This window comes from Gossypium hirsutum, chromosome A07, assembly GCF_007990345.1.
Source record: "Gossypium hirsutum isolate 1008001.06 chromosome A07, Gossypium_hirsutum_v2.1, whole genome shotgun sequence".
Taxonomy (NCBI): Eukaryota; Viridiplantae; Streptophyta; class Magnoliopsida; order Malvales; family Malvaceae; genus Gossypium; species Gossypium hirsutum.
In genome coordinates this window covers 20,762,791-20,787,288 of record NC_053430.1, presented here as the reverse complement: position 1 = coordinate 20,787,288, position 24,498 = coordinate 20,762,791, and the positions used below count along the sequence as shown (strand labels likewise).

The 24,498-nt window shown below is 35.3% G+C and overlaps 1 protein-coding gene and 1 long non-coding RNA gene across 7 annotated transcripts; one reads left to right on the top strand and one right to left on the bottom strand.

The window, feature by feature from the left end:
• Positions 1-430: 430 nt before the first annotated feature.
• Positions 431-3,959, bottom strand: LOC107953258 (glucan endo-1,3-beta-glucosidase 14). Of its 6 annotated transcripts, none has more exons than XM_016888497.2 (4): positions 3,726-3,959; positions 2,337-3,370; positions 2,105-2,231; positions 431-669 (listed from the first exon to the last, which is right to left on the bottom strand). In XM_016888497.2, exons 1-3 carry the CDS (start codon positions 3,898-3,900, stop codon positions 2,172-2,174), a joined length of 1,269 nt encoding a protein of 422 aa, XP_016743986.1. In that variant the 5' UTR covers positions 3,901-3,959; the 3' UTR covers positions 431-669; positions 2,105-2,171. The 6 variants fall into 6 exon arrangements, with proteins under 6 accessions (XP_016743986.1, XP_016743990.1, XP_040973670.1 ...); XM_016888501.2 differs by lacking the exon at positions 3,726-3,959 and adding an exon at positions 3,475-3,651; XM_041117736.1 differs by lacking the exons at positions 431-669; positions 3,726-3,959 and adding exons at positions 1,213-1,980; positions 3,475-3,651.
• Positions 3,960-13,479: 9,520 nt separating this feature from the next.
• LOC107956522 (uncharacterized) lies at positions 13,480-14,414 on the top strand. The gene is made up of 2 exons (XR_001700144.2): positions 13,480-13,794; positions 14,112-14,414. It is a non-coding gene; the product is annotated as an uncharacterized lncRNA (long non-coding RNA).
• Positions 14,415-24,498: the final 10,084 nt, after the last annotated feature.

Genomic DNA, 24,498 nt, shown 5'->3' with positions numbered 1-24,498 from the left:
CTAGTATGGAGTAAATGCGAATGTCACTGTCCGTATGTGTTTTATCTACTATGGAGTTCCTATCACTGTTTGTCTGCGTTGGTCATTGTGAGTTTTGAATCATACCAAGTACATAAATGAGGATATTCATCGTAATCTCTTGATATAATTCCTAAATCTTGTGCATTGAAAAAGAAAAAAAATAAACATAATCAAATTAACTAAAAAGGGTAGGTTTTAATATATTAGTTAGTAATAAACTAATTTTAATTGGTAATATTTAGTTATTTATATGGTTTGTTTGCGACAACAATAAAGAAAATGTTTTTCGTAGTAAGTTTAAATTTATAATAATAATTTTTTATTTTATATCTAATGTTTTAACACTTGTAAGTTAGTGTGATGAAGTTGTTGATGTCATATATAACAATACTAAACCAATTCATTTCGGTACAAAGAATAATATTTCTATTATCTATGGAAGATGGGAACCCTATCCCAAGTATAACTTTAAAAGAAAAAAGGCAGCCTAAGCCCTGTAAAATCTTCATCCACTTCCTCTTTTATTAAAAGAATCTATATTTAACATCAAATTCAACTATAGTATCATCTGCTTTTGAATCTTTTTGTTTAATAAACTAATGCTCTTCTATCAACTGAGTGTAAGTGATAAATGCTTTGCCTCATTCCCTGCAGACAAAGGAAGCAATACATCAAACTCATATTTGTTGTTGGTTTCTGTCGATTTCCTCATAATTCTATTTTCTTTACAATGTAAAGTTCATTGATGAAGAAGGGACCTGTTTGATGTTCATTGGATCATGTCTACAATAATTAATTACTAAAATGATTTGAAATTTTATTTCCTTCAACTATTTTCGGGTTTGATTATCAAATAAATTCATGAATCTGTCAAATCTCATATGCTGATGCAAGGTTTCCATGATTCAAAGCCATGGGCCCTGAAGTTGAAAGCCACCTAACTCTTTTAATTTTAAGTTTTCATATTTCTTAAAAGCAATTTCATCTTCAAAAACACACTCAGATGTACATACATTCAAAGCAGTATAGGTTTTTTTTTTAAAAAAAAAAGTAAAACAGTATAGTATTAATTAGTTAAAAAAAAAGTACACTATTTTGATTTAGAAGGTTTTGTTCCATGAGATTTGTAGATTAGATTTTTTTAAAATATGAATTAAAATATTACACGATATAAAAAAATAAATATGATATAAATATATGAATATATTAAATTTTATATAACTATTAATATGTAACAATTTTATAAAAGATTTATTTCAGATTAAAGTAATATGCATAGTATATAAATACACAAATTATTACACTTATAGCAAAAAAAATTCACAGGCAAAACTACTTTGCCTTGAATGTGAAGACCCAAAACTGCTTTATGTGTTAAATAGGTAGGGTAGTTGATTGAGAAAGAGTTGAAAATGAAATGGAGTAGACACATTGATGCACAACAAAAGCTGATGCCATCAACTTTGTTTAGGGGCAGGTTGTAGTTTTGGAGGTTTTAAGGTGAGAAAAGGGGGGAAAATGGATACTGGTGAGAAAGTGGCTGCCGTCTTACAGAGTTCCTCATGACTTTTGCTTTTGTTGATGGAAGCCAATTTGGACTTTTGTTCGGCTCAAGACAAAGAAGAGTTTCAATACACCAAATACATATATGTCATGAATGGGAGTTTTACGGCCAGCCAGTTGGTGCATATGTAAAGTTGACAGCAATAGCATTCAGCATCCTAGGGGTCCTGCTGATTCATACTAAATTGTTGAAACCTTACAATAAAATGATTCCAAATTCTCTACCAGATGATTGAACACCCTTTTTTAATATTACAAAAAATGTTATTTTGTATTATATTATATGTCTGTCGAAGATTAATTGTCTCAATCATCCGGATAACCAATTTTAATGGAATCATTTTGAGTGACCGGTATCCACCATCTAGACTGTGTCCAATAAAATGTGGCTACCTGCTGACTCCAAAGGATTAAAGAGAAGGGTTTAGACACATACTATTATGGGCTCACATGTATGTAAGCATAGAGATGAATGCATGCTCAAACAGTTAATATAATAACAGGGCATTGAATATCTCACATTATACTCCTCTTCTCTGGAATTTGAATTAATCTGATGATCCTTCTATCTTTAAATCCACAAGTTTTCAAGCAAAGATTAAGTATGCTATAACTAAGAACAGAACATTGGAGACAACAGATAATGCCTGCAACACAATTCAAATCACGGAGAATAACATGACTGGGTTGTTGAGAAAATTAATGAAGATTGTAGGGGAGGTATAGGGATATACAGTTTATGTTTTACTTACAATCTTTGTGCTGGGTGATGTATATACCATCCCTGGAAGATAACCTTGAACTCCAATGTTATAAACTGGGGTTCCATTAGGGTAATAGAGACCATAGTTCCCCTCTGATGCAGGACCAGGTTTTAAATTCTCATTAAAGAGTGCGAAAACATATATGTCAACCGGGACATTCGGTTTTGCCGGTGTGCTTTGTTTTTCTTCTATTCTTTTCAACAGGTTCCCATTGTACAACCCTGCATTCTCCGGTGTAGCTCCTGCTTCGTCATCATCACCTCGGGAAGGCCAACCGGTTTCCGAAATCCGGACTTCGATATCAGTATGCCCCATTGCTTTGATAGCTGAATAAACAGCATCAACTTGAGCATACAACATGTTGTCATATTTCAAGTTGGTAATTGGATCCACTGTCCCTTGATTAGACTGGAAAAGCACATAATCTAGTGGAACTTCATTAGGGTTGTCCTTGTATGCAAAATAAGGATATGCATTGATCAAGAAAGGTGACTTAACCTCAGCATGAAAATTGAGAATTCCGTGAAGATACTCGCCGAGATCTTGCCTAAAAGAACCGGCGGAAGGCGGAAAAGAGATGCTTAAGATATCGAGAGAATGCGCGGAAGTGACGGTTACTTTTTTATCAAGGCCAAGATCAACAAGAGCGTTGTAAACAGTTTGCATTGCAGGGAGGAGATTAGACCATAGCTGATGATCATAGGTTTTGAACACTTCGTTCCCCATAGTTATGCAAGTAATCCGGGTTTGAGGCAGGTGGGGCTGAACTCGCTGCTGAAGCCAGTTTCGAGCTTTGATAGGATCGGTCATGTTGGGTAGATACTCGTTACCGAGTCCGATAATGAAATCGACATTTGTATGGGAGAAGGCAAGAAGAACGTTAAGATCAGCGTCGTAGAGCTTCACTCTGCTGATATTGAGGGATTTGAGAAGATAGGCGACTCGAGATGGAGATGGAAGATTGTTTGCGATTTGGCCATAGTTGATTCCAACTCCAAGACCAAGGATTTGGATTGGAGAACCTGATAAACACCATAAAAACAAAGTGAAACACAAATACTAGTGAAAATTCAAGGAGAAAAATGTAGTTGTTTTTCATTTGTTGAGCAACTCAAGAGTTGGAAACCTGAGAAAAAGAGAAGTAGGAGAAGAGAAGAAGCAGCCATATAACTCATCTTAATCTGTTTCTCCATCTCTCCATTATAATTTATAATACTTTCTCTGTTTCCTAATCCAATGTTTCACCACTTTATTTTCGTAATAAGAAAATATATATCATGAAAAATTAGATGCAGAGGATTCAACACAAGTGTTAATGTATCATATATATATATAAAATTGAATTCGAAAATTATTAATATTTATTTACAAAATTACCTTTGACGTTTAAATTATTTGATTTTGCCTCCTTGCTGTCAGAACAATATACCGTAGATAACAAATGAGACGGAAAAGAAAAAAAGAAAAAAAGCATGCCAAATTGTATGAACGGCTTCTCCAATATGACCATCACGAGAAAATCAAGTAGATAACTTTGAACAGAGATTCCCATTGAGAGAAGAGAAAGAAAAATAAACAAAATGAATTAATTATAGAGAGGTGTCTAATATATAGTCAAAAGTTAAAATGATGTATCACCTGTTTTTATTCAATTGGTTAATGTGCTACATGGATTAACAAAAATTTTAGCGACAATAATTAGCTTAAATAATTATCTTGATTAGAGTAATCAAAATAAAATAAATCTTATTTTAAGGTGTAATTTAGTTTAAAGATTTTTTTTCCTGAGTTTTGGATTTTTGGGGTGTGAATATAAAGAGTTGAAAATTTTATGATATTAATTTCAAATCACTCGTATAGATATTTGAGCAAAAGTCTCTATTGAATGGAAAAAGACTTGTAAATATCCCAAGTTGTTAACATGTCATTTATAATTTGAGTTCATTTGGTTTTAGTTTCTTAACAAGTTGAAAGCCTTCGAATTTAATGGTTTAGACATATGCATTTAGTTAAGTTTGGATTAAAAAAAAATTCGTTTTCTATTTAAAATATATTAAATTATTGAAATAATATCTTATAGATTATTTTAAATAAAAATATTATTAATTAAAGAGTAATTTGAAGCAAATCAATTCATATTTAAACTTATAATAAATGTCTTAATTCAGGGTGGGCCGTGGTTGAAGCTCTGGAATTGCTGAGTGCTGTCTAAGGTAAAAGAGTTTGTATGGAGGTGTTTGCGGCACTTTGTCCCCCCGAAGGCACGGCTGATTGAAAAGGGTGTAAACATTGATGCTATGTGTGCTCGGTGTGGATTCATGTCTTAATGTATTGTGAATGTGAGAAATCTGTATGGAGAACGGTTGGTTTTCAGTTACAGCAGGCCACTGTTACGGCACTTGTTTTGTCAGAATCTTCACAACAATATGGAAAGAAATCTTCTTTACTTGCATTCCACAGAATCAAATACAAGTTTATATAGCATGCAGACGTACAACTATTCAAAAACTGAAGGTATTAACTGTTCCCTAACTAATAACAACTTAGTAACTGAAACTGTTACTCCTAACATTCCCCTTACTAATCAGCTTTTGTCATCAGTAGCCACTTGTTGACTTAAATCATACACACATAACTGTTCTCGAAACTTAGTGAAAACTCCTACTGATAGTGGCTTTGTCAATACATCTGCAATCTGATCTGAAGCAGAAACGTGACCGACTTGAAGAACACCATCTGCCACCTTTTCCCGGACAAAGAATAGGTCCATCTCAACGTGTTTAAACTTTGAGTGAAGGACAGGATTCCCTGCTACAGCAACTACGGCTGAACTATCACACCAAATCAAAGACTTCTTAGGAATTGACACATTCAACTCAGTCAGCAATGACCGGATCCAAACCAACTCAGCAGTGAGATGAGCAACACTCCTGTATACTGCTTCTGCCGTCGATCTAGAGACTACTTGCTGCTTCCTTGAGCTCCAAGAGATTGGATTTCCCCCATGAAACACACAGTATCCAGAAGTGGATCTGCGATCATCCACATCAGAACCCCAACTGGCGTCCGAGTATCCTTCAAGAAGGAGGTTTGACGATCGAGTGAATGTCAGTCCATGATTCAACGTCCCTTGTAGATACCTTAAAATTCGTTTGACAGCCTTAAAATGAACATCCAAAGGTCTGTGCATGAACTGACAGACCTTGTTAACAGAAAAAGCAATATCCGGTCTTGTGATAACTATATACTGCAAGGCCCCAACAATGCTCCGATAATGATGATCATCCTCTACTGGGCTGCCAGAAGTAGAGGAGAGATGACACGTAGTGACCATTAGTGTTGGCAGGCTATTCGACCTGTCCATGGATGCCCGTTGGAGAAGATCCAAAATATATTTTTTCTGGGAAAGAAAAAGTCCTTGTGAGGTGTAACGAACTTCAATACCAAGGAAGTATTTCAGCTTGCCTAGGTCCTTTAATGAAAACTTCGCATGTAGGTGATGGACAAATTCTTCTATGGCCTGAGCATCATTCCCAGTGATGATAATATCATCGACGTAGACCAGCACATACACTAACTGGGACTCAGACTGAAGAATGAATAATGAGTTATCTGCTTTAGAAACTACAAACTTCATGGACACCAAGAACTCTCTCAACTTATGAAACCAAGCCCGAGGTGCCTGTTTCAGACCATACAAGGCCTTCCGGAGCTTGCAAACTAACTTCTCACCATTGGTCCCTTGTTGTTCGAATCCTGGAGGCTGCACCATATAAATTTCCTCCTTCAAATCCCCATTTAGGAAGGCATTATTAATGTCAACCTGCCTAAGGGACCAATTGAATGACAGTGCTAGTGCAAGAACAGTTCTGACTGTAGTTGGCTTAACAACAGGGCTGAACGTCTCTTGAAAATCGATGCCCGCTTCTTGTAGGTATCCCTTGACAACAAGCCTACCCTTGTATCGAGCAACTGATCCATCAGCATGTCTTTTGATCTTAAAGATCCATTTACAACCAACCGCCCTACGCCCTTCAGGTAGAGGCATGAGATCCCAGGTATGGTTGGCAATTAAGGCATTGTATTCAGCTCGAGCAGCTTCTGTCCAAGCAGGACTTTGAAAAGCTTCGGTTATATTTAAAGGCTCCTTCTCCATCATAACGGATGCTAAGACTTTTGGCTTAAAAATTCCGCTCTTGGACCTAGTCTGCATGGGGTGAATATTATCTATTTCTGGAGCTCTTGTACTACACTCAGTCTGATCACATGAGGGAGACATGATCGTTTCAGGAGAACTGTGAACTAAGGAATGAGACGGTGTAGACCTTGGTTGTGCTGCAGAAAAAGGTACCTCAGTAGTGTTGCGGACCGGTGCTACTACACTGCCAGAAGAATTGTGGGAGACTACAACCGGAAGCATGGTCTGTTTTTGACAAGAATCCCTTGAGGAATCTGCAGGAAACTTTGAACAGAAGCCGTCATGAAATGGAAATCTATCTTCATTGAAGCGAACATGTCGAGTAAGGTAAACACGACCATCTTCATCAAGACACCTGAACCCTTTTACATTCGGAACACCCCCAAGGAAAACACAAACTTTAGATCTAAAATTTAGCTTGTGTTGTTGAAAAGGCCGCAAATCTGGGTAACACGCACAGCCAAAGACACGAAAATTACCATAGTCAGGCTTGCGATTATAAAGAACTTCATATGGACTTAATTGGTGTAACACAGGAGTAGGGGTCCTGTTTGTTAAGAAAACTGCATGCGCAAAGGCATAATACCAGTACTTCAACGACACGCCAGACTGAGCTAGGAGTGATAACCCCATATCCACAACCTGCCTATGCTTCCGTTCAGCAACTCCGTTCTGTTCAGAGGTGCAGGGACACGTGATCCTATGTAATACCCCTAGACGAGAGAGTTCCTTAGTTAAAGCACGATACTCGCCTCCCCAATCAGTTTGTAACATCTTAATAGATCTACCAAACTGAACTTTGACCATCTGATAAAAGTTGACAAAACAGTGAAAAACCTCAAATTTGTTTTTGAGGAAATAGATCCATGTGTATTTACTATGCATATCAACAAACTATACATAGTATGAAAAACCATTTGAAGGCATGTGAGCTGGCCCCCAGACATCAGAGACCACAAGTTCAAAAGGAAATTTGTATACAGTATGTGACAGAGAGAATGGAAGTTTGTGAGCCTTGCCCATCTGACAGGCCGTACAAATACGATCCAGATGACTTTGTACAAAAGGAACTTTACAAGATTTCAATACTTGAGCGAAGGCAGTAGAACAGGGATGTCCAAGTCTGTTGTGCCAAAGAGTAGCAGTTGAGAATTGAGCACTGTTGACTGAACACGATCTAGACTTCAAACCCGATCTGTCAATACCAGAAGCAGTCTTGGAAAACTGAAACCTGTAGAGGCCATCATGCATGTGGCCCTCGAGAAGAATCTGCCCTGTCTGAAGATCCTTCACAAAGCACAAAAAAGAATGAAATTCAAAGAAAACTCCATTATCTTTAGCGAACTGCCCTACCGATAATAAATTTTTACACACAGTAGGTACATGTAAAACACGTTGAAGGCGTAGAAGTCTAGACCCAGCCACAATAGAGGAAGAACCTATATTAGCTATAGAGGCAGACTTACCATTGCCCATAATGACTTGTCCTGTACCTGTATAAGGAGAGACAGACACTAGATTAGAATCGTCAGGTGTAACATGATTCGTGGCACCCGAGTCTGGATACCAAGTCTGACCAGAGGTTGTAGATGACGAACAAGAACATGAGCCAGAACAATGAACAGGAGAGCATGCTGTGGCAGAAGCCAACCCTTGAGCTTGATGAAAATTAACCGAAGTGTTTTGACCAAAGAAGTCTTCATCAAACCGATGATAACAGTTTTGCACAATATGATCAACTTTGCCACACAGTTGGCATTGAGGTCTTGACCGAGACCAACCACGGCCACCACCTCTGGTTCTTCCACGCGACCAGCCACGACCTGAACCACGATCCCCTTGCCTGAAGTTTTGAGAACGAGGAGGTTTCGAAGCTGCTGAATCATCTTGATATTTGGTTAGGTTAGCCTGCACAGGAACTTCTGAAAGTAGAGCCAACTGTCTAGTCTCACAATCAATAAGCATGTCAGTCAGTAAATCTAAAGAGATGGAAGTGGCAGACGCAAACACTCGTATGGATTCATATTCAATGGGAAGTCCAGATAGTATAACACTAATTTGTTCCCTTTCTGTGACCAAACTACCAACAGCCGTTAAGCTATCACACAAATTCTTCACCTTCAACAAATACTCTTTAACTGTCAAACCAGCTTTCTTGATTGAGTATAATGCATGACGCAAACTCGAGATCTTGATATCCGACGTAGTGCCAAACCGTCGCTCAATAGTATTCCAGAGATCAACACTTGTTTTAGCTTTGGTAAGATGAACCAAAACTTCATCCGTGACAGTTGAAAGAAGCCAGGAAGCCAGAAACTTATCTTGTTTTTTATGAACACGGAAGGCCGGATTGGCAACAAGACGTCCATCAGCTTCAGCGATAGTCACAGGAGGAACCGAAACAGTTCCCAAGATAAATCCTTCAAGATCGTAGCCTTCAAGAATCAGCAACACCTGATGTTTCCACAGCAAGAAGTTGTGTTCTGCAAGTTTGACCGTATCATGTTTCTGAAAATAATGAACAGTCGACGACCCACCATTTTCAAGATCAGGCAACTGGGTGGCCGCACTAGTGTTGGAGGAATGACGCGGAGTCTCATTCCCTGCTTCAGTATTCATGGAAAAAGAAGAATGATTCGGAAAAAAATCAGAAAAGAAAAATATTGGCTCTTGATACCATGTCAGAATCTTCACAACAATATGGAAAGAAATCTTCTTTGCTTGCATTCCACAGAATCAAATACAAGTTTATATAGCATGCAGACGTACAACTATTCAAAAACTGAAGGTATTAACTGTTCCCTAACTAATAACAACTTAGTAACTGAAACTGTTACTCCTAACATGTTTCAACTCTTCTTGATTTGCCAAGTGGTCGACAACAATAAAGGGGGCTGACGCTGATTTGGTCCCTTTGCTTCCATTGAAACCTCTGCTGTTGGAAGGCCGTGCAAGTGCCAGCCGAGCGAATTATTGCCCTTGCAGACGAGCTCTGGCGTGCTTGGGAGGAAGCTGGCCGAGTGTATGTAGCTGCCGGGGGTGAGAGGAAGGTGGCCGATGCAATAATGCTGGCACTTGGGTTGGTCCTATGTCGGGGTGATTCAAGTGTAATGTAGACGCCTCACGCTTTGTCATGGATGAGTCGGTTGGTTTTGCGGCTGTTATACAAGACTCGTATGGGCATGTGCTTCGAAGCTTCACTGGGCGAATGGAAGGACTGATTGAACCTTTATTGGCTGAGGCAATTGCCATTCGAGAGTCCCTCTCTTGGCTTAAGTCGCTTCATTTGGATCGGGTAGTTATTGAATCAGATTGTTTGATGATAGCTGAAGCACTACCCGTCTCTTACAACATCAACAATTGGTACATCCTTCATGATTGCTTGTGGTTACGATCATCTTTTGCATCTTTGTTCTTCTGTTGGACTTGTCGGAGTGTTAATAAGGCAGTTCACCCTCTTGTTAGGGTGGCCTTATTACATACATGTTCTTTCCACTAATGTTCAGTCTATTTGTATATTCTGATCTTACTTCTCTTGTGCATCATAAGAACGAGGGACCTAGGACAGAATGCAGCACAGGTAAGCTTATTGGCTAGAGTTAGTTTGTCCCTTTTCTTTGTCTCTTGTTTTATTTATTACTATAATTGATGAATTGCGGTTTTAATTTTTAAAAAACTTATTTTTAAGCAATATTTTAAACTTTGACGTCAATTATTTAAATATTTTATTTTATATAAATTTATTTTAAAATAAGTCATTAGAATTTTTTTTTCAAATTTTTATGAATAACAATTTTAAGATATAAGTGCAAGTACAATGGCAAATACAACATTCAAATAATCTATAATTAGACCCATAAATGATAGAATTTGAACTAGAACATGCTATTGCGCAATGTACACATATTTAATTATTATAATATACATTTTTAATAAAATAAGCTAAACATTTACAAATTTTAATTAAATAAAAATTAAAATTAAAAAACTCATTTTAAATAAATTATTAATTAGAATAAAAATTATAAAATAAAAATAAATAGATCATATATTTAATATCAATATATCAATGCGTAATGTAAATATGGTTAGTAAATCTATTTAATTTGATGAGAACCAAATGAACAACTAAGAATTCAACTTGCAATAATTTTAATTATTTTATTTAGGATAAATAATAGTGAGTAGTGAATTTAATCAATTGGAATTTTCTAAATGATTTTAAATCAAAAGTAGAATTTTATTTTTTAAAAGAAATATGATAATTTTTCTATGAAATACTTGAAAAAAAAATGTGAAATTGTTGGTAGGGATATCAATTGGGTGAGGCGGGAGATTCCAACTAAGAATTATCATCCTCATCCCCGCCTCACGACCCGCAAGACTAAAACCATCTCCACCCCATCACCCACGTAGGTCTCCAAACTCACCTAATCCCTGTTATATCTGTCACGCAACCCACTTCATATAATATATTTATAAGTATCAGAGAAATAAATATAAACCAATATTTTTATGAAAAAAAGCATGAAATACATGTCATCCGGACTCCCGCCACATATGTAACATTATTTTAACTATCACCATTTAAAAAAAAAAGTCGTTGTGACCCTTTAATTGATAAATAAAATATAATTTCAATACGAGTTTAAAAAATTCAAAAAATAAATTCCTTACATAATATCCAAATACAAACAATGTCTCAAATACATCCTAAATGTCTTCAAATGCAATACAACTGCAACAATTCCAAAAATCAATCAATACATGTCACTCCCGTTGCTTCTATATCACATTCATCTTCTAATTCTTCTATCAATTGTGAGCATTGTATCTCTTTAACTTTACCCAAAACTTGCATATGAGAAATTGTGTTGAGTACTCTTCTTTTTTTCTAAATTGGGTGAGAAATTGTGAAGTGCTCTCCTTTTTTTTTCAAAAAAAATAAAAATAAATAGTGAATGTGAGTTGAGTATTGTTATCAAAATTAAATTTTTAAAAATGTTTATTTTTTAAAAATGCTTATTATATTATGCGAGACGGGTATAAGGTCTTATCCACACCTGTCCCACCACCGACGGCGGTCTAATTTTTGTCCCCATCTCTGCCCCAACACCCGCGAAACCTGTACCCATTAACGTCCCTAATTGTTGGGAGGGGCGAGCATAGTTCCCAAAAGTAATAGTTTTCTTGAATTGTAAAACAGACTTAAAAGAAACTTTGGTTATACAAAAGAAAAAGTCTTTTCCTTATAAGGTATTATATAAATTTAATTGCTAATAATAATGGGATAAATATCAATTTTATAAATGAACTTTGATTTAATGTATAATTTGATACATGAATTTTGACTTGATGCAATTATATACATGAAACTTGAATTTTAGTTCCTATGTATACATGAAACTTTAGTTTTGATTCAACTATATATATTTAAAGAAATAAATACATAAATCTATTTTCATATTGAATTAATATAATTGTTTGTATATACAATACATCAACATAAAATGACACTAATTAAATTAATATAATTATTTATATATATAATACATAAAAATTATTTAATGTTTGGCATATGACATATTCTTCACGTTATACAAGCCTAAATTTTATGCTATTCACATATGATTGTTTCTATTTTGTTTAGAGGTATTGGATTTAAATATTAAATATAATATAATATAATATAATATAAATTTGGAGAGAGCTTACATATAGTTTATATATGGGAGGACTCGAATCTGAATATTTATGTTACATTTGGTAAGAGCATTATTTTCTATAAATGTTTTAGTATATAAGTTAGCAATAAATTAATTCAATTGGTAATAATTAGTTACTCCCATGACTTATTTTTAGCAAAGAAAATATATATTTTTTTACTTATTTTGAAGAGATTTTATTTTTTATGAGAGTTATTACTCATCTTTCTAATTTTAAGTTTAAATTTATACTAATTATTTTTTATTTTATATCTAACTATTATAATAGATATATGATAATAATTTTTTTTTACTACTAATCAAACGTGATATTAAAGATTTTGACAACCATATAAAAAAAAAGGTTAAAAAGTTAATTTTTTTAACTACTAAAGATCAAGATGTGACAACCGTATAAAAATAAAGGGATATATCATATTTCAAATTTTATTGTAAAAAGAATTGTGGAGTATAAAAAGATTTGTATTTAAGTCTTCAATTAACACCGGTTTTAGACTTAAATTTTAAATTTTAGAGAGAGAGAAAAAGGGGAGAAGAAGAAATCCACTTACACTAATATAAAAACTAAAATAGTTTTTTTTTTATCTTTTCATATATTTTTGTATGATTAATATTTTAGTAATTAAACCGTTAAATTTATCAATATAATTACACTTATCGTGCATGTAAATTTTAAACCAATTATGACATGAATATATCAATATATTTTAAACCAATTAAACCGTTGAATTTATCAATATAATTACACTTAGGTATTTTTAAAAATAAATAAAAAATGGACATAAAATAATAATAGTATTAGCTTAGGTAATTATGACATGAAGAATAATAGACAAATTAAATGAATAAACAATAAAATGAGCTAAACAAAGGACTGGGTTGAAACCAAGACAAAATTAGAGGTGCAAAATCGCAATAAAACTAATGGTGACATTGAAATGGGATCGAAATGAAATATGCACAAAAGTGGGCGAGCCGAAATGGGAATATTCCCGTACCATCAAAACGACGTTGTTTTAACAAGTACCAAAATGTAATTGAAATAATATTTTGGGCGAAATTTAAAAAAAGTAACAATGAGCTGATTTGAAAGGACCAGAAAGGAGGAGGGACCAATTGCACAATTTGTCCCAAAAGCAGAAACATGTAGATCCTGGGATTTGTGGCGCCGTTTCATTAGTATTATTTAAACTAAAAAAAATTTATTTCATTTCTAGCCCTATTTTTTTATAATAAAAAAACAGAGAGCATTTGCTCTCTCCCTTTCCCTTCCTCCTTTTGGCTAGAGTTTTGAAACCCATCATCGCCGCCGTCGTCATGCCTCAGTGAAGCCACCGTGGTTTCCACTGTAGACGGTGACCGTGGCCAGGCGAAATCGGGTTTTTAACCCTCCTTGAAATGAGCTCGACGGCAAGGGCTTCCTAGACCGAAGAAGATCAAAAGAGGAGGAACCCCACGACCTCCTTGGGTCGAATCTAACGACGGAGAAGCAGTCTCCGACGACGGGGTTGCATGGATTCGGGTAAGTTCCTTTCTCCTCTCTTCTACTTTTATTCGCCTCTTTTTTATGTTTAAAAGTAAGTTAAAAAAAATAAAAAATAAAAGAAGATAAAATAAAACAAAAACAGAAATAAACAAGAAAACCAAGATCAAAGGAAAAGATCGAAATCCCTTCTAAAGTTTTTATTTTTTTCTTTGATTTTTGATATGTGTGAGTAGAAAAATACAATGAAATTTTGAGGCCTTTATAGCCAAAGTACAAGATTTGTTCCATTTTTTTTGTTTTCTGCCATTTTCTTGTTTTTTTCTTCTTTGTTCTTTTTCTTTTGTGTGTTGCAGGTGATGTTAGTGGCGTCTGACGGGCGTAGAGGTGACGGTAGGATGCGAAGGCTGCTAGTACGGTGCACATGGGCAGCGGCGTATAGGGACCTAGGGTTTTCTAATTTACTAAAACTTAATTTAGGTATTCGGGCCTGGGCCATTAGGGTTTTTGTTAGTTTTGGGCTATTGGGGTTGGGTTTTTTTGTTGTTTGTTTTTTGTTTCTTTTTTTGGTTTCTAATGGGCCGGGCAAAATAGGCCTCTTACAATGAAGAAGATAAATCTATGATATAAAATTGCATAGGTCAATGATTGGTTCTTTACTCTATCTTATTACAAGTAGACCCAACATTATGTTTAGTATTTGCTTGTGTGCTAGATATCAATCCTGTCATAAGGAATCTCATTTACAAGCCATTAAGAGAATTTCTAGGTACCTTAGAAACACTCCTAATTTAGGACTTTGGTATCCTAAAGATTCATTCTTTATCTTGCATGCTTTTTTGGATGCAAATTTTGGAGGTTGCAAACTAGATAGGAAGAGCCCAATCGAGACTTGTCAATTCATAAGCAACATGTTAATTTCATGGTTTTTAAAGAAACAAAATAGTATTGTGTTGTCCACCACCAAAGCGCAATACATTTCCATCGATAGTTGTTGTGCTCAAGTTTTATGGATGAAACAACAACTTAAGGACTATGGAATTGATATAGATACTATCCCTATCAAGTGTGACTAGTGCTATTTATCTCACTAAAAATCTCATTCAACATTTTAGCACTAAGCACATTGAAATAAAACAACATTTCATTAAAGATCATGTCCAAAAGGGAAATGTAGTTGTAGAATTTGTTGACACCGTAAAACAATTAACTTATATTTTTACAAAACCATTAGATAAAGAAAGATTTTGGACACTTAGAAGAGAGTTAGGTATTCTCACCTTACCTTGATTTTGTGTTTAAATAAATCTTTTTACTTTGATGTTTTCAAAATGCTTTATGTCTTAAAATTTGCTTGAAAAAGTATGAACAAATTATTTCTATGGTTCTCATATGCAATAAGTTAGGGGGAGTTGATATTGCATGACTAGTTTATTTTTGACTTATTTGGTCTAATTTACATGATTGTAGAATGCCTTTGAATATGCTAAATTAGACTTTGTTGGATGTTAATATTCAAATTTTGCATGTCTTATAATACTCTGTGTTTCATATACATCATGCTTAAATTTGACATATTTAAGCATATGAAATCATTAGAATTTGCTAAAAGGCCATTCTAAGTTAATTTAGAACATATTAGAACAAGTCAAGTTGGGAAAATTTTCTGCACTTTGAAAAATAGATTTAACTTTTTGTATCTATACTAGTACTATTTTATCGATACATTTTAAAAAATATTGATACTCATTTAAAAAGTATTGATACTCATTGGGTTTTAAATTGTAACACCCCTAACCCATATCCGTCGCCAGAATAGGGTTACAGAGCATTACCGGAGTTTACAAAACAAATACAATTAATTCATGTTATTTACTATTCATATCTGAAACTAATCATATTCAATCATATTGTCCCTTAAATGAACCCTCGAGGTCCAATTATGCATTTGAAACAAGTCGAGACTAAATCAGAAACTCAGAAAATTGTTTGCGAAATTTCAAAATTTTTTCTTAAGTGCAAGGGACACAAGCCCGTGTGGCTCACACGACTAAGTGATACGCCTATGTCCATACCCGTGTAACTCTCTAACTTGGGTCACACGACCAACCACACGCCCGTGTGCTAGGCCATAAGAATAAATTTAATTTTCAATAATTAAGTGCAAGGATCACACTGTAACACCCCAAACCCGGCCTAGAAGTCTAGACCGAACCCGGAATGCTACATTGATCAACGAAGTGATCATGAGAAAATTTATACAAAAACAAGTCATTCAAAATTTCCATTTTCAAAACCAATCAAAATGCTTAATCGTTAAAATTCCATCCACAAGTTTAACAGGAATAAATGTATGAATCTAAAGTTTAAAACAGTAAATGTACCACAATTTATAAACCATACAGTTCAAAATGAAACAAATACCAAGATAGTATCATTAAACAAAAAGTGCATAATTGTTGTTCACAAGCCTATCCGAGACCTCCGCGTACTAAGTCTAGCATCCAGAACTTCGAACTGTACTTGAAAGGGGAAACAAAAGAGGGGGTGAGCTACTCGAGCTCAGTGTGAGATCAAAACCAATTAACTACAGAATCAGGCACAGAAAACCAGTAGTAGTTCTGAAACGAAACATACTTACAGAGTTGTACAGAAACAGTTGGTGCGTTCGAAACGGATGTACCAGCGGACAGCAATATTTAGAGCATATCGAAATCACACTCAGTTACACAATCGCAAATACTACTTAGTCCAGTAACAAAACTCTTAATAGTCACTAGTTTCAATTTAGTCAGTCAGATACAATCAGAGTTAACAATTTCACAGTGTCATAAATGCTTTTCAGTCAAACAGTAAAATAGATAGTCGCACTCACAAAACAGTCAATAAGATGCATATAAATGCAGTTGAGTTAAAGAAAACCTACCCATCCAGCTAACAAACCTCTCTGTCTCCCATCACTCCTCAATAGAGCTATTAAGCTCATCCAACCAAACACTCCATATAGGACCTCGAAAAGCCTATCCAACACTACACTCCAAATGATGTCATCCCGGGTTGTCCGGCAATGATGGCCATCAACATTGTCCACGACCAAGTATTGAGACTTCCCACGACCCTCGGGGTATTGGGGCTAACAGTATGCAAACAAACTGCTAGTCACGTATATTACGCAGCAAAGCTAGCGTATAAGTTGTATTGTGCAATGCGGCAAACCGCGGTACAAACATGCAGAATGAAATGCCAGATTAGATAGTGGTACGTAGTGTAGCTAACGTACTGTTGTATAGTACAATGTAGTAATCCGCTACACCGTTATCAGTAAAGTTCACAATCCTCAGGGTATTGGGACTGCCCAAGTCCCTCTTGGTAATAGGGGTTATCAGTGAGCTGTATGGTGCCATGCGGTAAATTGCAGTACAATCATGCTTGTCCACGACTCTCTGGGTATTAGGGGCTATCAGTAACCAGTAGATCAGCTGCCAGTTCAGTCAATCTTCCTTCTTTTCAAAATCCCACAAAAACAGTATATGCATATGTATGTGCAGTCAAATGTACATAATCAGAATACTAGTTTCAGACAGTTAATCAGAAGCAGACACTCACATCCAATCAGTCAGTTACAGAATAAAAAATTTGGACACTCATAACTCGAGTTCAGTATCAAGCTTATCGCACAACCAATCACAAATAACACACACATCGAACCCAGATCAAAGTCATAATTACCCTCAGTAAAGCTCAGTCGAGGGTTGAAACATACAGAGTTGCGATTATGCTTAAATTTGACCTAAAATTATTATTTAGCGAGATAGGGCCACACGCCCGTGTGCTCTAGCCGTGTGGAGCAATCCAGGCCGTGTACGGGCCCAAACGTCCGTGTAAAGGGTAGCACATGACCGTGTGACAGAGGGACACGCCTGTGTGAAGTAGGGACACGGCCGTGTGAATAGGTTGTGTAACCTATTGTCCAATTTTGCTAAAATAAGGTATAGGGCAGACACGACTGTGTGAGGGTCTCACACGTTCGTGTGCCATCAGACACGGTCGTGTGTTCCAAAATACACGCCTATGTGGGATCCCTAATCCCTAATTTCCCTAAACTCACATGCCCGTGTGCCGATGGGACACGGCCGTGTGAATTCCGACAAAATCCCCAAATCAGTCACACGACCATGTGGCACCTAATTTAGCCCGAAAACCCTAGTTCCTAAATCCACATGACTGTGTCCCGTGGCCGTCGGGGTGATCATGAAACCATTCTACAACAGCCCTAAAACTGTCGTTTCAGCCACCAGAACCGTTCCTAACCTTTACCCTATCAACATATATCAGAAAGTGATAATTTCTTATCTCTTCCATCAACTAAAAACCCAAACTAATGGGTTAGCATACAATAAAAAAATCAAATAGAAAATTTGTAAAAATAATAAACACATAAAGTAACGTAGTTACAGTTCGAATCCCACACCTGTTTGCGATCGGAGAAGACGACAGAGACATGAGATTCTTGAATCCATAAATAAACTGTTTTAGAGAACTATTTTGAAAAACCAAAAAGTAAAGAAGAATGGAGAAAGTGAAAGGAAACGTAACTTCCAAAAATAAAATAAAAAAATAAAAAATCAAATAAAAATAAAATAAAATAAAATCTAAAACAAATAAGTTACCAAAATAAAACTATTAAACCTCAAAACGTGCTTGCAAAAACTCGAACCTGCAACCTTAAGGTTCACCAACACTCACACCACCACCAGACCAACAGGCCCATTCTGTCACTAAATTGCATGACTAAACACATATGTGCAGCCTCCTCACTGTCCCTATGCTCAAATCCCAAAACTTATAGGCCTAGAATTCAGGGCGTTACATACACGGCCAGGTCACACGCTCATGTGCTAGGCCGTATGGCACACACAGCTGAGACACAAGCTCGTGTCTCTGCCCGTGTGAGCAATTCGAAGCATTCTGTTTCTCAAATTTTAATATGGAGGAGGCACACGGCCAAACCACACGCCCATGCGCATGACCGTGTTGTCACACACGGTTGAGATGCACACCCGTGTCTTTACTCATGTTGACAAAATAAGGCAATTTCCAAGCCTTATTTCTCACCCAACCTGGCATCAACCTATCCAACCAATTTTTGTACTATTACAAATCACAATAAGACATTCAATTTAAGTCAATTTCAAGTTCAATACATGCCATAACATCCCATTTATCCAAATATTTAATCTTACCTAAATGGCCATATATGTATTACCCCGAAAATTTTTATAATAAGATATTATCCTTGATATAATAAAATAAGGAAATAAAGTGACAAAAAGAGAAATTTTGAGTAATGTCAACATTGGGAAGTATATTATGATATATTAATTCAAGAAATGACTAAACCGTAAAAGTGAGAAAATTTTTGTTGCACAAGAGTAAATATTCAAAATTTGAGGGGTTAAAGTGTAAATATGAAAAAGTTGAAGGACCAATAGTGTAAATATTTTAAGGGTGGAATGATTTAGAAACTAAGGAAAATGGATGAATTAAGACCAAATTGAATAGGTAAAGAATTGTGAGGGACTAAATTACAATAATACCAAATTAAATGATGACTCAAGGATGGAATTTTAAAAGATCATAAAGGGTAAAATGGTCAATTAGAAAGAGAGAGAAATCTAGAAGGCGATGATGATGTGGAGATATTTTAGATTAATTAAATAAATAAATATTAGTTTATTAATATTTTAAATTGATTTTTTAATTTATTTTTAATTTATTTTTTTTATTTCACGTAATTTATAAGGAAAGAAAGATGAAGAATTCTCTTCATCTTTCCCATGCATCAACATGTGAAGAAGAGAGAAAGAAAGAAAGTTTTTCTTTCACCAAAAATCCACCATTTTCACCTAGAAATCAAAAAAAATTCCATAGCCATCAAGAGAGAAAGATAACAAGAAGACTATGGAGAGCTAGAATATCAAGTTAGATTCAAGAAATAGAAGCTGGAGGAGAGAGAAAATCAAGTTAAAAATTGAAATCAATAGAACAAGGTAAGAACATCAAGATTTCAATAAATTTTAAAGTTTGATATTATTGAAAAAGCATGGAAATAATGTTATAGTAGAGTTTTCTTATATATGGCTCTATGTTCTTGATATGTTAGTGGAGGGAAATAAGAGAAAGTGATGGGAAATATTATAGAGAAATGGAATGAGGGTGTTATAAACTTGGTAATTAATATTTTGCACTAAAACAGTTTTGGATAGCAGCAGCTGTCTAATTTTGAAAAATCACCAAAAAATGTGGAAATCGAGTTAGAGGTTGAATAAAATATGAAATTAAATTTTATTGAGTCTAGTTTCTCATAGAAGAAATGGTGTAAGCAATGGAATTATAAATTATGAGATATAATAAATTTTGTGAGACAAGGTCAGAATGATTTCAGATTTTCCTGTTCTGATTTTTGGAAAATCATTAAAAATTGTAAAAACGTATTTTTGGATTTAAATTTATTTTTTTAGATTCTTAATGAGTCTATTTTCAATAGAAATAAATGGTAACATCATCCAAACCTCGTACTAAGAGATAAGTAATTTTTAGTAAAGAAATGTCGAAACTGTCAAACAGTAGAACAAAGATAAATTTAAAGATTTTACTTTACTTATTGGCTAAATTATAAATTCTAAATTTTTTATGGTAGAAATATATTTGAGTCTAATTTCAAAAATATTAAGCAGATCTTAATTTGGAATTCTGTAGCTTAAGATACAAATAATTTAGTGACTATGACTCAATTGGATAGCTTGACATGAACATATAAGTAAATAGTGGAATTATGTATATATTAAGGATGTGGAATGGAGAGAAGGATGAGGAAAATAAATATATGAATATTTAGCTAGCAAGGGTTTACATTAAAAATGGATAATTTACATGTTTTAAGCTGAGGGATTAAATTGAATAAAAGTAAAACTTTAGGGGTAATTTTATAAAAATGTCAAAAATAACCAAATTGAGGGAAATTAATTATTTTATTGTTTAAATTAATAAATTGAATGAAATTATTAATTTAATATTGGGTGAAAATCGGGGAAAATAAAAAATTACCAAAATGCCCTTAAATCTTGGTGTTTTTGCAATTTAGCCAAGTAAGTTTGTGTAAGTAAATTTTATATATTTTTATGCTTGTATTGGATGTGTGCATACAAATTATATAAATACTATGAATATATTTGAAATTATTTGCATATGTCCAATAAGCCCGATAAATGATAATGCCCGATAAGTGACAAGTTCCAGTTGAATATTGAATATCGATGGATAAAGGTGATTTCCCATATTGAGGTCCTGTATGTGTTGCTAATGGGATTTAGCTCAGACGAGTAATCCTTGACCTTATTACAGAAAGGATTTAGCCCGGATGGGTAATCCTGATATAAGCCTTCTCAAGCATATGTTAAAGACAGGATTTAGGTTGGACTGGTAATTCTGCTACATAGTTCTTGTGAGCATCCTGATTGGTAGTGAATTTGCATGTGTTGCACACTATTATAACTCTTTGTGTAACACCCCATACCCGTAACCCAAGCTGGAGCGGAATACAAGGTATTACCTAACTCGATCTCATGTACTCAAACGTTCCCTAAGTCACCAAGACTTGGTCCAAAATAGAGCTTTTTCAACTTCTACTTTAAACTTCTTATTATGGGCCTACGAGCCCCAAACCGACCATTGAAAATTATTAGGGATCAACCCAGGTCCTTAAACCATCTATAGAAAATTTAACTTTGAAACAAGGCACAATCCCATGTTGAAGGGTAACACGCCCGTGTGGCTATTTCAACATGGTTGTGTTGTTGGCCCGTGTGGCTCGCACGGCCTAAGTAATATAGGGACACGCCCGTGTCCTTCACCAGGGAGGAAATAATTCTAATTGCACACCTACAGGGGTTTTCACACGGCCTGGCACACGCCCGTGTCCCTGGCCCGTGTCCTTCACATGGCCATGACATGCCCATGTCCTAGCCTTTGTGCAAAAACATGGACATTCTGTTTCTGATGTCAGCATTCCCAAAATGTCACACGGCCAAGGCACACGCCCGTGTGCTAGGCCGTGTCCATCACACGATTGAGACACACAGTCGTGTCTCTACCCGTATGTTTATTATCATGCATACTAACTTGAAATTTTTACGTGCAGGGGACACACGGCTGGACCATACACCTATAGGGCAGACCGTGCGTCACACACGGCCTAGACACACGCCCGTGTGTCTACTCGTGTGGAAAATATAAGGCTATTTACCAAGCCTATTGCCCCCTTACTTGCGCAACCTACATAATAGCAACCACATTCAAGATAAGACTATCTCATGCAACCAAATCAGCCACAATAGACAATGTTCCATTTGTGCATTTCACTCATCTATGAAAATAACATCTTTACATATGAATCAAAATGAATATTTACCACCATTCAAGGCTTAATACAAAATGAAGGGTTTCCAACCCAAGCCAACACATTTTGTCAGTTCTCAATGACACAAAAATAGTAAAGTCTAAGCCCTATACATGCCATATTCAAAAATATAAATCAAACTATACCAAATGCTTTGATTGATAGTGTGATCGATATCTCTAACTTCCGTTGATCCTTGAGCTAGATAGGCGGCACTATAAGAAAATGAAAAAGGAGAGGGAGTAAGCATAAAGCTTAGTAAGTTGCACATAAATAAATATACAACATAACTTTACCATTCATCAACAAGTACCATAATACACAAGTGACATAAGCAAAACTTACTCATCAATATTCAATACACCTTATATAGCATATATCGAGCTCACATTTCATACATACCATATAGGTACTTGTACCACTCACAACGCGGTTATACTTTCCTTATTAATTTGAAATAGTAACTTTCACTATTGAACCGTTTGGAATACTATCAAATATTCATTAAGCCTCAAACATGGGGTAAGGTGCCGATGCCATGTCCCAAACATGGTATTACACTGACACATCTTGTAGCTGATACATGTCCCAGACATGTCTTACATTGGCTTACGTCTCGAGGCCGATCCATGTCCCAGACATATCTTATACTAGCACTTGTCTTAATGTCGATCCCATGTCCCAGACATGGTCTTACACTGGCTCTCATAATGCGGCTGATGCATGTCCATGACATGTTTTACATTAGCTTACAATAACCCATATGTTATGGCATGGATATTCGATTTATTTCCTAGGTTCAAATAGAAACTCTACTATCTCTATTACCATTATGCTTTCTCAATTCCTCAATCAAACAATTCATGCTATATTAAATTCAAGTACAATTCAGCACATACATTAACATTGTAGTTGTATTATTTATATACAACTTACCTCGGATTACAAAATGTGGCGACTAGTCGATTTAATCGATTTGCTTGGCTTTCCCTCGGTCTAAGTTCAGATTCGGTATTTCTTGATCTATAATAACAAAAATGTACTTATTTAGTCACTAATTAAAATTAGGCACTCGAAAATTTATATTTTTGATAAAATGACCATTTTGCCCCTAGACTTTGACAAAATGACCATTTTACCCGTAGGCCCGAAAATTAATTTTTATAGAATTTCTCCACATCTTAAGCCTAGCCGAACCCTTTCTACTCTTATAGCTACTCCAAATTCCCACTATTTCACACACTTATCATTTATTTTACAACTTATGCAAAATAGTCCCTTTAGGTGTTTTTATGCTAACACCTTTCACAAAAGTTATTTATAAGACAACTAAAACTCATTTTTTTCCATAAAACCTCAGCAAACATTACAAATCCTTTCATGGAAAAATCCTACACTCTTGATCATTTTGCAAAATAGTACCCTCATTTGAAAGCTCATGCTTCAAAGGTCTCAAAAATGTAAAAATCATCAAGAAAAACTATCAAAATCACTTACTTGTGAGGATTACAAGTTGCTGAAATTTTTAAGCTTTCAAACCCCCTTCAATGGCTAATTTTCAGTGGAGAAAGAAGATGAAATAGGGATGATATCATCTTGCCTTTATTTACTCCTATTTTAGTCAAAATAAGCCACCTAACTTACCAAACTTTGAAAATTTGACCACCTTTGTCTCCTATGGCCGGCCATGCCTCCCTAAAGGGTCTAATTGCCCTTTAAAGACCCCCAATTTAGGTTCTCTAGCTATTTGACACTTTTAGCTATCAATTTAGGACTTTTGCATTTTATACGATTTAGCCATTTTTTCTCAATTGAGCACACGAATGCCAAAATTAACTCATCAAATTTTTTTATACTCTAATATAAACATGCAATGACTCCAAAATAATAATAAAATAATTTATTTGACTCCAAATTTGTGGTCTCAAGACCACTATTCTGAGTAGGCCCTAAATTGGGTTGTTACACTTTGTGAGCATCCTGTTACATGATTCGATCGTTTGTGATCTTGCATACGTTGCAAACATAAACGCAGCTCTTTGTGAGCGTCCTGACATGGCTCGCTTGAACTCTCTGAGACATGGCCATCCGGTGCTCCTGTTACATGGCTCTTTGTGAGCAATTATGAGTTTCCTAATTTAAAATTTCTTTGTGAACTTCCTAAGATTTAGCCCGGATGAGCATCCTGATATGTGGCTCGAGAGTGTGCTTTCCGATTATGTACACTAAAGAGGTACCAGTGGATACAAGTTAACTAAGTGTACTATATGAGTATCCATCGATAT